Below are 14,596 nucleotides of genomic sequence, written 5' to 3' on the forward strand. Positions count from 1 at the left end.
TGGATGTGGGTGAGGTGTGAACCCTGAGTCTGACAAACCAACATTGGAACCATAACACTACTCACTACTGCAATAACTTTAGACTACTACCACATTGATTATGATTTCTTTTGGCATCTTAATGAACGGAACCGTTTCAGTCCATTCTCATCTCCCAAGTCTGAAGTTCCAAGAGCCGAAAACAAGTGTTGGATTTCCTCTCAAGCTCTCGTCATCATCTGGTGGCCGGTTGAGGTATGAATTTAAAACCCCAGACCCAACTGCCATTTTTGCTATATTTCTTTGATACCTAGAATAAGTGATCAGTTTGATTCATTTTTCAATTTTTTGTACTGGGTATTGTATTTTTTACTGCACTCGATTTAAATTTTTTGTTTCTCACTTGAATCCCCTTTTCCTTCGTAGTTTGATTCATGGGCCTTAGGCTGCATAAGTTACTGGCCTCTGCAAGTTATGGGAGTCAAGGAGTTAGAGCTTGTTCTTGTAGTACCAATAGTTTGATTGACAGATATAGTAATCTTCCAGACCCTGTTGCTCTTCACATTCTGTCCTTCCCAGTGTTTTCAGACGCAAAAGCGTCACGCGAGGCGTTTGCAGTCTCGCAAGGCGAGGCGTAAGCCTTGACGCGTATAGCGTAAGCCTTTCGGGCATAAAAAAATATAATAATAAAAAAATTATAAAAATAATTATATAGCTAAAAAATAATATTAATTGTCATTCATAAATAAAAATCATCCATATTACATATCAAATTCAATAATATTGTCCAAATTAAATAGAAATCCAAACAAGCATATTGATCTAATAAGATCATTCACAAAAACATAGTAAAAACAACCACTTCATTCATCCCACTCATTATCATCAATATCATTCAAACTAATATCACTATCATCCTTGTCGAAGGAATTGATGTGGGAAGGAGGAAGCACATTATCAAATTGAAGAGGAGCTTCTAGTTCTACTTCATCATTTTCATCCACAAGCATTGGGCCTTAATGTGAGCAAAAAAATGAAAAGCCCATTAATATTTCTAAAAGGCCCAAGCCCAGACCAACATAACTAGTCACTTCACTAGTCTTTCACTGAACCAAACTTCCAGCTATTCAGCTTTTGAAAACACTGCTCGCAAGTCGCAACCCACACTCTAATTCAAGGTCACTCATTGCCCTTCTTTTTCTTCATCTTAGACCGATCCTCTTACTCTCTCTCTTGCTTTTCGGCCCAATCATCTTGTCCAAAGTTGCCTTGGGGTCACCGGTCGCCGACGAAGACTTCTCAGAGGAGTTGCTGCTGAGACCGTTACCGGATCGGAAAGTTTTGGGACTGAGTTTTTGAAAAAAAAAATCCCGCAGAGGTGGTCGCGGGGCGTCCGCCTTCAACGCCTTCAACGCCTTGCCGTCGCGAGGCGTACGCCTTCAACGCCTTGCCGTCGCGAGGCGTACGCCTTCAACGCCTTGCCGTCGCCTTTCAGTCCTTTTACAGATTCCGGCGACGTCGTGCGCAATCGGCCGCCGCCTCGCCATGACTCGCGCCTTGAGGCGCGCCTGAAGAACGCCTTTGAAAACACTGGTCCTTCCTTACCATTAGAGACCTCACTTGTTTCGGCTGTGTGTCCAAAACATGCAGACAACTTTATCTGTCAACTCCGTCACTGAATTTTGATGTATTTTCCAAAGTAGTAGCTCATAGTAATAGTTTGAAGTTGTTCAGTTCTTTCGATAGGTTCTTAATTCTTCGTGGGGTTAATAAGATACAACGATTTTGTATTATAGAAACTTCCATTAACCTTTGTCTATCAGGAATATAGCTGATTTGGTATTCCAATCCAATAACATGATAACAAGTATGTTTTTATACTTCATTACATAAATTTTTTTTAAATTTTAAAATAAAACATATATTATGGGATGAGATGTTAAGTCAACTTCTATTTCTATTTTTGTTATAGGTAAGTGTTTTTCATTTTATATTGATTGGAAGGAGAGTGAGTACACGCTAGAAAAATAGATAAAATATGAAATTCATGGAAATTAGCAAAGAAGAGCATGGAGAAATAATGATATACACATAAAAGTCTTAGAAAGTCCATCAAAATTTATTATTTAATGAATTTCTTTAAAATCAATGACTTTTTGAATACCATAATACTTTCATGGACTAAAGTTTTAATTGAATACAAATAGACTTTTATAAATTTTTGAAAAGACTATAAAAATTTTAATTGAATATTACTATACTTTTATAAACTTTTTAAAAATCTACATTGAAAACACCTCAACTTTTAAATTTCATCAAAATCTTTTAAATTCTATTTACTAAATCAATTAGTAGCTAAACCAAACTCAAAGAATCCATATCCAAATAAGGAACATTACCCAAAGGTAATGGCGTGGAATGTTTCGCAAACAGAGGAAAAACCTAAATACAAAATAAATAAATAAATAAAATAAAATACAAAAAAGGGTAAAGGAAAGCCATAAACCCCTGCAAGAACAGTAATAGAAACTATATGCAATAGATTAACATAATCAAGTCAACTAATCATTAATTGGTCAGAAGTTAAAACCCCTACCATGTTTCTCAATCTCATTTACTTTCTGACCAGCAGGCAGCAGCATAAATAAGAAGTTTCATACTATCTAATATGACCATTAATTTATTAATGGAAAAGAAATGCCCTCAATCAACTTTAAAGCTATTCTGAAATATAAAATACAGCAAGTCACTCTTATTGCCAAGCCAGGAAAGATTACAATCTAAATATATACGACCAAATTGCAAAATCTTTAGTTAATTTTCGCCAAAAACAACACCAAAGAATTCAGTCTAAAGAAGTGGTGACTTTACCTCGAGGCTAAAGTTCATAAAGGACCATTCAAACAAAGAGTCGAAAAGTTCAATTCATTCAAAACAGTGCATAAAGGACCAGATCCTCTACCAGGCTTTTTTTGGAACCATATATCTCATTTTCCCTTCAACCACCCCTCACATTCTCAAGCGCTCTTACCTCGAGAAATGAATTTTTCTATACGACGGTAACATTACTTGGCATGGCGCTGACGTGGTGTTACGAAACAATTCGAATCAATTCAAATCATACCATATATATATAATTATTAAAAAATGGTAAGAATTTAGGTTTAAAAAAGTTGAGTTTTGGGTTTCGGGTTTAGGGTTTAGATTTTAGTAATTCCCCTCTTCGCGGCCGCCCCCTCTTCACCACCACCCTCAGCCTTACTCTCACTGTCTGTCCACCTGTCCAGATCTTCTCATTTCCCAAGTCTGAAAAGCACAAGCTTTCCTCTCAAGTTCTCATCTCATTGAGGTATGCTCTTAAAACCCCAAACCCAACTGCCATCTGCCATTTTTTATTCTTCAAAACAAAATGTAATTTGAATTCTGAATTGTTTTTCTCCTGTAGTGGGTATTTTTGTTTGTGCCCTTGAATCCACTTTTCTCTTTGTAGTAGGTAATGCTGCCTGGTAGAGGATACTGATCTTATCATTCATGGACCGTAGCCATAGGCTTCTGGCCTCTGCAATTTTTCAGACTCGAGTTAGAACTTGTAGTACTACAAGTACAATTGACAAATTTAGTAATCTTCCAGACCATGTTGCTCATCAAATTCTGTCTTCCATATCTATAAGAGACCTCACACGTTTCGGCTGTATATCCAAAAGATGTCGGGAACTTTATCTGTCTACTCCGTCATTGAATTTTGATGAATTTTTCGAAACGGATGTATCCACCGGTGATAAACGTCTAAAGTTGTTGAGTTCTTTGGATAGGTTCTTATTGATGCATCGTGGGGTTAATAAGATAGAAAGTTTTCGTATTTTTTGGCATAATTTTCATTTGGAAAGAACAGTAAGCTTATGGGAAGATGAGATATTTCGAATGATGACATGGATCCACAATATTGCTATTAGGTGTGATGTTGAAGTCCTTCATATTGAGATCTACATATTTCAAGAGACGCCATTGTTTCCGCCTTCTGTCTTTCTTTGTGGATCATTGAGGTCTCTATTTGTGGGAATGCGCTGTAGAATTCCTAAAGCGCCCCCACTAGATTCTTTCTCAAATCTCGAATATTTGAATCTGAGTTGTGTTTATATATCAGATGAGGGGGTTTTCAAATGGATCTCATGTTGCTGCAAATGCATTAAGGAATTACATCTCGATCATATTCGTGGGATAAAAAATGTCACCATTGAAAGTTCCTCTTTGGAATCATTTAGTTTTTACCAGTCCACTCTCAGTGGTATCTGCCATCTTAACATCTCGGGTGAGAAACTTGAAGATATAGAGATATACTGGGGATCTGGTTCAAATCGTAGCAGCAAATCGTTATATATATTTGCTCCAAATCTTAAGTATCTCGAATGGGTAGGGGGTTTGTTGACTCACCAAAATCTAGGGGAATTAATGCGTTTAGAAGAAGTTGAGCTTCTTCTATATCCTGGTGTAGACTCTATGATCGTATCCGAGTTTCTTTGCAGTATAAGCATGGTTGAAGTTCTTATTCTAAAGGGAGATAGCATCAAGGTAAAGAGACACTACTTTCATAAGACTGAATCTTTGCTCTTTCTTTTTTTTTTTGGATTTTTCTTTTAGGCATGCAAAAACTAAATATTATGCAATTTGGTCTTATATGTTTAGATTGTAATCTTTCTTGGCTTGGTAATACTAGCCTCTGTATTTAAATTTCCATTAATAATGGTTACATGCGGGAGAATGAAAATTCTTATATGTGCAGCTGCTTGTTAGTCGATCTGAAAATAATACTTTGTATTTGAGGGCTTGTTTGAAAGTGTTTTTGTAGGAAGCGTTTTTGCTCAGTAACACTTTTAGTAGAAGCGCTTTTGTTAGACATTCATAAATTTTTTTGAAAAAAATTCAAGCGCTTCTTGTTAATATACTTGAAAGCGCTTCCTAAGGAAGCACCTACCAGGTGCTTTACTCGGAAGCACTTCCAAATGCTTTTAGAATCCAAAAGTGCTTTTTTTTTTTTGCCAAACATAAACAAAAGTGTTTTTGACTATTTGAAAGCGTTTTAAGCCTTCTAAAAGCACTGTCAAACAAGCCCTGAAGCGGCTTCAAACTTCTAACCAATTAAATGATTATTCGACTTGATTTTGTTATTCTATTGCATATATATAGTATCTATTACTGTTCTGACAGGGTTCCCTTCCTTTTTCCTATCTAGGTTTTGTCTCTGTTTGAGGAATGTTCCTTGCCAGCACCTTTGGGTAATGTTCATTATTTGGGTATGGATATTTCGAGCTTGCTTGATGACATAGTTCTGGCGATGATCTGTCTTTTTAGAGGAATGCCTAATTTGAGAACTTTGCACATAAGTTCTAACCCATTGTCCCTCTACCCTAGAACCGATGTAAGTAAAAGTCAAGCATGTCTCTTTCTCAATACATTTTGCTTACTCTCCCAAAACATTTTTTCATTTGTCATTTTAATTTGGAATCTGGTGCTTATTAGTCATGGTTAACAATTAACTTTGTTTTGATTTCTTTATATTTGTGAAATTATTAATTGATTATATTTTTTGAAAATTTTCACTTGATTTGCTTGTTGTATTGTTGCCTTTTTAGTGTTCTAGGTTTCATACAGAATACTGGAAGTTGCAAAACCTTGCTTTCATCCATCGACTTGAGGAGTTAACGATAGATCTTTTCGACAACGGGTCCAATGGAATGGAATTTGCAAGGTATATCCTCGAGCATGCTCAGAGCTTGAAGAAAATGGTGGTTGTTCATTCACTCCAACAATCTTATGCTATAAGGAAGTACTTATCCAAAAGCAAGAGGATTTCCAGTGTCACAATTGTCTTTCAAGAACATCAACAATGAGGGAGAAGGGTTTTCAGATAAAGGGTAATCATATTTACGAAGAGCTCAGCAGATCGATAAAGGATCATAAAGCTGCGGAAGTAGTTTTACAAGAGGATCGTCTTTCCTAGCTGAGGGCTCAACAAGAGCAACTGTGCGTCGCTTTAATATTAATGCAGAATCAATCCTTTTCAAACCATGTGACATATTGTTTTTTTATTGTTGCTAGACTCTAAACTATTAATTACAGATGAACTATTGATTTACCATTGATTTATTTATCAATAGTAAAAAATTACCATCGATTTGAACCTGGTCAGGTCAAACAAGGATTCGAAAGCTGGTTCTCCTTGCTTCATCTCATTTTATGCTTTTCCAGCATCCAACACGATTCTTTACCTTGGGAATGGGGTGGATTCTATTTGACTTATTATTTTGTACCGATTTATACCAAAATGAAAAAATAAATTGAGTTATTATATACACTATTATAGTACCTTTAAAGGAAATTTTCAAAAACCCCCCTTGTAGACTTTATATTGATGAAAAACAAAGTCACACAATTACAATTTGGTATAGTTTTTAGTTGAGTATTCGAACGCTCAACACACATGTAACTGATGCTCAATGCATGTGTAACTGGTGGTTAGGGAACTATGCAAAAGCAGCTGAAGGAAACAAAGTCCTCAGCTTTGACCACATCGTCATCTTTGAAACGCATGGGAACAAACTAACAAAGTATGCACCTAATGGTGGTAATGATGGACTTTATATCAGGACTTTAATTTACTAAGAGTGAGGGTATGATAGATTCATTCTGGCATATCTATTAAATGAGAGAGATAAATCTTTAATATGTCCATGTGTATTATTCAAGAGTACATTGTAGTAAGGTGGGTATGGTGAATAAAGGTAAAGAATTAAGTAAAGGACCTCCGCATAAGGTTTAGCCTCTTGTTCTGAATCTGATGCTGGTTATGTTTGTTTTTTTCTTTTTTCTTTTTTCTTTTTTCTTTTTTCTTTTTTTGTTACAATGGGGGCGGAAGCCCAAAAGGGCCAAAACCAAAACTAGACTATAACTGATTTGGACCTAGCATAGTAAGTACTCTTGCAAGAAACTCTAAACCATGTGTTCGATCATGTGAATATTCTGCAAAATACAACAGTTTTCAGAATTTTCTCAGCTGGAATCTTGAATGATATATACCATATATAGAATTCCAGTTTAACATTAATCAATTAATTGCTATAGCTAGTAAGTACCAATTTATTTCTTAGAAAATCAAGTGCATGATAGTAATATAGGTCTACATAAACAGCAGATCATCAAACAAGTCCAAGTTGAAAAAAATTATGAGGTAACTGACAAGCTTTTGTTGAATTATTATTTCATTTTTTAAGAAAAGTAAGAGAGATACCAAAAGGTATAGTCATCGTCGCGAAAAATTATTTTGTATAATTAATACACTGACACGTGGTATAATCAAGCTATATATTAAAATATGGTGGATGTTATTAATATTATATCCTACTAACATAAATATATTGTCCAATAATACTTTTATACGTTTAATTGGTTATATCACGTGACAGTGTATCGGTTATACCCAATAATTTCTTCATGGTCACTCACTATAGTATGAGAAATTAGGCCAACATGTCACTCACCTATAATGTTGGGCCGACCCTTAAGCCCTGGACCATTTTTATAGGCTTAAAATCAATCCATTCAAAAAATGAGGCATTTTGTCTGATATTGGATAAAACTAGAAAAATTATCACTTAATCCAAGAAGAAGAAAAAAAAAAGTACAAGTAGGAGGATATGGAGTGTGGAGAATAAATTATCATATTCGATTATACGGGTAATTTTGATATTTTATAGTTGTTATAGTATACATATGTTAAAAAATGCAAATCTAAATTAGGAGTGGCAATTCGTGTTAGTTGGTCGTGTTTGTGTCATGTTATTTCGTGTTTATGTTAAATACTAGTCAATTTTAATCCAACTATTTAATTAATCGTGTTGAATGACTCAATTCTATAATTGTGTCCTATTCGAATTGACCCATATTTACTATGATTTAAAAACTTAAACAGAATCTCCTTTATTTTTAAACCAAAACTATTATTTATACATTACTTGTAAAACCAAAATCTATTTAATTATGATATTAACAAAATTAAAGAAAAATAATTCTATAATTCTATATTGATTCATATAATAAATATTAAAAAATGAGAAAAGCTACTCATTTTTTTTTGTATAGTACTAGTTAAACGTGTTTATCGTGTGGTAGTTGTGTTACACATATTTGACACTAACTCAATCTATTTATTATTCATGTTTAGCTAGGGGTGGGCACGGTCCGGTACAGTCCAGTGCTCCCCCCAAACTGTGGACTGGACTGTGGAGGTTATCCAGTCCAGTCCAGTGCTGTAGAACTGGAAATTATCGATCAGATTTGGACCAAACTGAACTGGAACAGTTCCAGTTTGGTCCGGTGCACTGTTTGAAATTATACCCTTAATTGCCTAAAATCACCATTGAATTCGCTGGACAGAAGAGGAGGAGCCGCCGGCCTTTAGGGTTTCGATTCGGCCGTTGTGGTGGTCCGATGAACAATCGGAGACCACCATAGTGTTCATGAAGTCAAGAGGAAGCTGAGTGGGGTGGTGGATGATCCAGATGCCGCCGGAATCAAAGGCAACTTCGGCAAGGGAAAATCGGCAAAACCTTGATTTTCCTCCGCCGTTGATCGGATAAGAAATCCGATGGCACCCCTGTGCTCAGAGAGAAATGGCGAGCAGAACTTGGCAGGTCTCGCACCTCGTCGCGGCCGGGAATGATGATTCGCCCCCGCGAATCTCCAACCGGGTTCTGGGTTGGGTTTTTGAGTGCGGCGGATTTCTGAGTTCTGGGTTGGGTTTTTGAGTGTGGCGGGTTATGGGGAAAGGAGGATGAAGATGATGATGTCGTTGGATGGAGAGAGAGTGGTCGGAGAAGCTTGAATAGGGTTGAAGAGGTGAAGAGAGTCTGAAGAGAGAGGCTCGAATAGGGTTGTTTAAGTCTTGTTCATTTTATTAATTTGGATATTAGGGTATTTTGGGGTTTATAAAACATGTAATACATAAAATACATATAATTTATTTTTATTTTTTTCATGGACTGTAGTGACTATGAGTATGGAGTATAGGGTTATAGTTGACTATGAGTCTAATTGGGGTTTCAATTGGGTACTAAATTACTAATTAGTCTTATTGGGGTTTCAACTTTCAATTGGGTAATTGACTAATTTAGGAGTAATTGGGGTTTCAATTAGGGTTGATTGGGGTTTGGTGCCTTTGGGCAATTGAAAATTAAAAAAAGAACAAAAATGGTTTAGGGTTGATTGAGGTTATATAGTTATATAGTTATATATGTTATATACTTATTACTTATATATGTATAGAGTAATTAATATAGTTTAGGTATATGATTATTATTGTATTAAGGTATAGGGTTATAGTTGACTATGAGTCTAATTGGGGTTATATAATATATACTTATATAGTTATATGTGTTATATACTTATTACTTATATATGTATAGAGTAATTAATATAGTTTAGGGTATATGATTATAATTGTATTAGGATATAGGGTTATTGTTGACTATGAGTCTAATTGGGGTTTTATTGGGGTTTCAATTGGGGTTATATACTTATATAGTTATATATGTTTATATACTTATTACTTATATATGTATAGAGTAATTCATATAGTTTAGGGTATATGGTTATAATTGTATTAGGGTATAGAGTTATAGTTGACTATGAGTCTAATTGGGGTTTCAATTGGGGTTATACACTTATATAGTTATTAGTTATATATGTTATATACTTATTACTTTTAGAGTTTAGGGTATAGGGTATAGGGTTTCGTTTAACTTTAAACCCTAAACCCTAATACATAATTTCCCCTATTAGAAGTTTATAACTATATACTATACCCTAGAACTATAATAATTTTAGTATATAGGGTTTAGTGTATAGATTATAGAGTATAAAGAATATACTAATTTTATTATAAAAGGTATAACTAAAATTATATATTAAAACACTATTATATATATAAAATATAGGCCATAGGGTTATATAAAATATCTTTTAGGGTCTAAAATATAGATAGGTTAATATTAATTTTATTGTGTAGAATGTGTGTAAACATGTGTATAAAAATGTTTAAAAAGTGTATAAAAATTGTATAAATATTAAATATGTATAAAAATTAAAAATATATATTAATTATCCGGTCCAGTCCAGTTCAGTCCAGTTCTGTGAAGTGCAAAACTGGAACCGGAATTGGATTGGACCGGTCCAGTCCAGTTTGGTCCCGGTGTTGACCAGTTTTTGTCAAAGCGGTTTTTTACGGTTTTTTTCCTCCCGGTTTGGTCCGGTGCACCCGGTTCCCGGTTTAAATGCCCACCCCTATGTTTAGCATGTCATGTCATAATTGTGTTCGTGTCAAGAAATGATCGATCCTAACTCGTTGACTTCATGTCAGGTTCGTGTCGTATAAAAAATTAGCACCTCTAATCTAAAAGGCGAACAAATGAGGAAAAATGCATTCAATAATTGGATTTAACACAACTGTTGAAACTAATAAACACTAAAATAAATTCAACCATTAAATGTATTGTCTATTAATTTGTTCAAGAAAAAAAAAAACTACAACAAAGGCAATACGATGAATGAAAGAACCAAACCGGGCAAAAAATGAAAAGAAAGAGTCAAATTGGAATAATAAAAAATGACCAATACTTCCCTTTGTTCTTGTGGGAGGAATTTCTCCAACCCCTTCCACAAATGCATGTTCATTTTCATGCTTTTATTTAATTTAATAATTATGTTTTAAATTTTATTTTTTTTAAATAAAAATATCAAAATAAACATGTATTTGTGAGAGGGGTAGGAGGACCAAGAACCACGAGTCCATGGCCACCACCCTCAGCCTTTAGACTCATCGTCCGCCCCGTTCATCTCATCTCCCAAGTCTGAACTTTCAATGAAGACACAAAGGAAAGTGTTGGCTTTCCTACTTCTCAAGCTCTCGTCTCATTGAGGTATACTCTTAAAACCCAAAACCCAGCTGCCATTTTCGTTAATTTCGTTAATGCCTAGATTAATAAGTGATTTTGATTCTTTTAAGGAAGTTTGCAACTTGAATACTTCTTTACTTCTGTAGTGCGTATTGTTGTTGTTGTTTCTGGCACTCAAATTCGACAAATTTATCTTCCAATGGGTATTCCTGTTTCTGCAGTTGAATCCCCTTTTTCTGTTTGTAGTAGGTAATGCTGCTTTTTAGAGGTTCCTGGTCCCATCATGGACTTTAGGCATAATAAGTTACTGGCCTCTGCAAGTTATCAGCCTCAAACAATACTTGGAGCTTCTAGTACTACTGAGAGTATGACTATTGGCAGATTTAGTAGTCTTCCAGACCATGTTGTTCATCACATTCTTTCCTTCCTTGCTATAACAGACCTCACTCGTTTCTACTGCGCTTCCAAGAAATGCAGAGAGTTTTATCTGTCAACCCCGTCATTGAATTTTTTAGAGTTTTCTGAAACGAATGTATCCACCAGTAATAAGCGTTTAAAGTTGTTGAGTTCTTTGGATAGGTTTTGGATGCATCGTGGGGCTAATAAGATACAATGCTTTCGCATTGTTTGGAGGAATTCCTTTTTGGAAGAAACAGTAAGCTTGTGGAAAGATGAGATATTTCGAATGATGACCTGGATCCAAAATGTTATAAGGTGTAACGTTGAAGTCCTGCATATTGAGATCTCTATAAAAATTTACCACCCATTTGAACATGGTCAGGGCCATTATGGTTCAATAGCTGGTTCTCCTTGCTTCAACTCATTTTATGCTTTTCCAACATCCTGCACGATTTTTTGTACCAAACCATTTTCATACTAGAAGGAAAAGTTTTTTTTTTTTTTTTTTTTTTCTTATTATACACATTATTAAACTATATGTTTAGGAAATACATGGTTTCAATCTAATGCTTTTATTTTTAAACATCATTACAAGTTGTGGTGGATCGATCGTCTGGAAACAAAGCGAGCTCAAGAACTATGAAAAAGCAGCAGAAGGAAACAAAGGCCTAAGCTTGACCACAGGTCCACAGTCATCTTTGAAACGTAGGAAACAAAGTGTGGACCTCTAATAGTATTGGTAGGGATGGACTTTAGAATAAACAAAAGGAGGCTTTTGCTCACCCCTAAAAATTCTGCACTTCTTTTTCTCCCAAATAACATAAACAATGGCTGCCCAACAAAGTTTATTTAACAAAAGTTGGGAGAAGCTTGCCTTTCAAATGTATATTCTATAAAAATTGGCCAATTAAGGATCACCATTCCAATGGAAAAATCACTGAGAGGGTGCTTTTGTGGTGCACTCACGTGGGCTGCTTAAAAGCAGCTTTGGACTATTTGAATTTACAAGTTAATTTACCAAAAACAAACAAAGAAGCAGCTGCTTGGATGTGCTAGTAGTCCTTACTCTATGATTTTCCCTCAAGTGTTTGACAGATTGTCTCACCAGCAACTCGGACCTGCTATCTAAAGCAGAAGTGGCTTCTACCAAATTGGAAAAATCCCAGAATCTAGACCAGGGAAGATGGTTGGCTTTCACTTAGTAAGAGGTTAAGTTGGCATTCTCTTGGGTACATGAATGGTACGTACTACTACTATCTAAAAGTACTACTTGTCTTTAGTTTGGTTCAGTGTATAAATGAATACAACTGATGTAGTTATGGCTACTGCAAGTTGTGAAGGTGAACAAGGTTGTAGTGAGAGTGAGAGTATTTTTGACAGATTTAGTAATCTTCCAGACTATGTGGCCCATCACATTCTTTCCTTCCTTACCATACCAGACCTCACTCGTTTCGGCTGTGCGTCGAAAAAATGCAGACAACTTTATCTGTCAACTCCATCATTGAGTTTTGATGAATTTTCCAATGTGAACACATCCACGTGTTATAAGCGACTAAAGTTGTTGAGGTCTTTGGATACATTCTTGATTCATCGTGGGGATAATAAGATACATCATTTTCATATTTGTTGGGTTAGTCCCCAGTACACCCATATAAAAACATGCTTCTGTGATCATAATGAGAAATCTCGAATGATGACGTGGATACACAATGCAGTAAGGTGTAATGTTGAAGTGCTTGATCTTGAGATCTCTATATTTGAGGAGAAACCGTTGGAATTTCCGTCTTGCATCCTTCTTTGTGGATCTTTGAGGACTCTATTGGTGGACATGAATTGTAAGATTCAAACACCCTCCTTCACTTTTTCCTCTAACCTCAAATGCTTGGAGTTGAAATATGTTAAAATAGTAGATGAGGGGTTTTTCAAATGGATCTCATGTTCCTGCAAATGCATTGAAGAAATATTGCTTGATAATGTTGATGGGATAGAAAATATCACCATTGTAAGCTCGTCCTTGGAAATATTTAATTTTAGGGGTACTCTTGATAGGACTGACATTCGCCAGCTTAACATCACCGGCGAGAAACTGACATCCGTAGGTATCAACTGGAGATTTGATTCACCTACCAACAAATCATTAAATGTTTTTGCTCCGAATCTTACATATTTGATTTGGGCCGGGAATCTGATGGATCATCAGAATCTGGGAGAATTAGTAGGTTTAGAAGGATTTGGGATTTTTCTGGAGCCTGTAGGAGACGAATCTGATGATATAGTTTTGGATCTTTGCAGTAAACCCGGGTTTAAAGTTCTTTTTCTAAACGAAGAGACCATTGAGGTAAAGAGAACCCTTCAGACTGATTTACTTTTCCTTTGCAAAAACTAGATATTTTGCAATTTTAACTAATTTCTTATTTCTTTCCTGGTATGGCAGTAATCAGGTTAGCTAATTTATCTTTCTTGCATTTCAGTATTGTTTTAAAATATAGTGATGACAATGCTTTTAGCCTTTTACATTATAAGTTCATATTTGGTCTTTTAGTTTGGTTGGAATGAACAATGAACTCAAAGTAAATTGAGAAACATGATAGAGGTTTTTTCTTTATAACATTGCAGGCTCTTTTTAGGAAAAGATCCACGCCAGTTCCATTTGATAACATTTGTTATTTTCGTATGCATATTTGGAGATTTATTGATGACATAGTCCCAGCAGTGGTATTTCTTCTCAAAGAAATGCCTAATTTGTGTACTTTGTACATAAAGTGTAGCCCATCTTTTTTCTACCCCAAATCTTGTGTAAGTTAAACTCTCTCTCTCTCTCCCCCCTCATTTCATTTTTAATTGGAAATTTTCAATTGATTTGCTACTTGTCTTCTTGATTTTCAGATATCTAGGTTTGATATGGGATATTGGAAGCTGCAAAACCTTACTTTTATTAATCAACTTAAGGAGCTTACAATAGAGCTGTGCAATGAGTCTAATGGAATTGAGTTTGCAAGGTATATTCTCGAGCATGCTCGGAATTTGGAGAAAATGGTCATAATCCATCTACCGCAGCAATCAAATGTTATAGGGATGTTAGATAAAAGCAAGATGTTATCCAATGCCACACTCGTCTTTCAGGAATTCAAAAAAGAGAACAAATAAAGCTGCTTTAATATTTTTCAGAATTGATTTATGATATAAAATGGAAACCTTAGTGTGAATGTTGATTTAGATACACTGTGGAGATTCTATTGAATGAGAGTAATATTCCTATCAATTGTTGTTCA

General features: G+C 35.2%; 2 protein-coding genes across 2 annotated transcripts; both read left to right on the forward strand.

Annotated features, from left to right (window-relative positions):
- Positions 1 to 3: 3 nt before the first annotated feature.
- LOC147282081 (uncharacterized) lies at positions 4 to 6,151 on the forward strand. Its single transcript, XM_086248953.1, has 4 exons — positions 4 to 234; positions 3,933 to 4,548; positions 5,210 to 5,395; positions 5,610 to 6,151. Exons 1-4 carry the CDS (start codon positions 101 to 103, stop codon positions 5,865 to 5,867), a joined length of 1,194 nt encoding a protein of 397 aa, XP_086105079.1. The 5' UTR covers positions 4 to 100; the 3' UTR covers positions 5,868 to 6,151.
- A 4,648-nt stretch (positions 6,152 to 10,799) lies between these two features.
- LOC147282082 (putative F-box/FBD/LRR-repeat protein At5g44950) lies at positions 10,800 to 14,586 on the forward strand. The gene is made up of 4 exons (XM_086248462.1): positions 10,800 to 10,949; positions 11,920 to 13,662; positions 13,941 to 14,120; positions 14,211 to 14,586. Exons 2-4 carry the CDS (start codon positions 12,622 to 12,624, stop codon positions 14,469 to 14,471), a joined length of 1,482 nt encoding a protein of 493 aa, XP_086104588.1. The 5' UTR covers positions 10,800 to 10,949; positions 11,920 to 12,621; the 3' UTR covers positions 14,472 to 14,586.
- The last annotated feature ends 10 nt before the right edge of the window (positions 14,587 to 14,596 follow it).

Source organism: Dryas octopetala, chromosome 6 (assembly GCF_963921425.1).
Source record: "Dryas octopetala chromosome 6, drDryOcto1.1, whole genome shotgun sequence".
NCBI classification, from domain to species: Eukaryota; Viridiplantae; Streptophyta; class Magnoliopsida; order Rosales; family Rosaceae; genus Dryas; species Dryas octopetala.

Coding starts and splice junctions, on each gene's coding strand:
- LOC147282081 (XM_086248953.1), top strand. CDS start 101: ATGATTTCTTTTGGCATCTTAATGAACGGAACCGTTTCAGTCCATTCT. Junction 4,549..5,209: donor TAAAGGGAGATAGCATCAAG/GTAAAGAGACAC, acceptor TTTCCTATCTAG/GTTTTGTCTCTGTTTGAGGA. Junction 5,396..5,609: donor CCCTCTACCCTAGAACCGAT/GTAAGTAAAAGT, acceptor TTGCCTTTTTAG/TGTTCTAGGTTTCATACAGA.
- LOC147282082 (XM_086248462.1), top strand. CDS start 12,622: ATGAATACAACTGATGTAGTTATGGCTACTGCAAGTTGTGAAGGTGAA. Junction 13,663..13,940: donor TAAACGAAGAGACCATTGAG/GTAAAGAGAACC, acceptor ATAACATTGCAG/GCTCTTTTTAGGAAAAGATC. Junction 14,121..14,210: donor TTTTCTACCCCAAATCTTGT/GTAAGTTAAACT, acceptor CTTGATTTTCAG/ATATCTAGGTTTGATATGGG.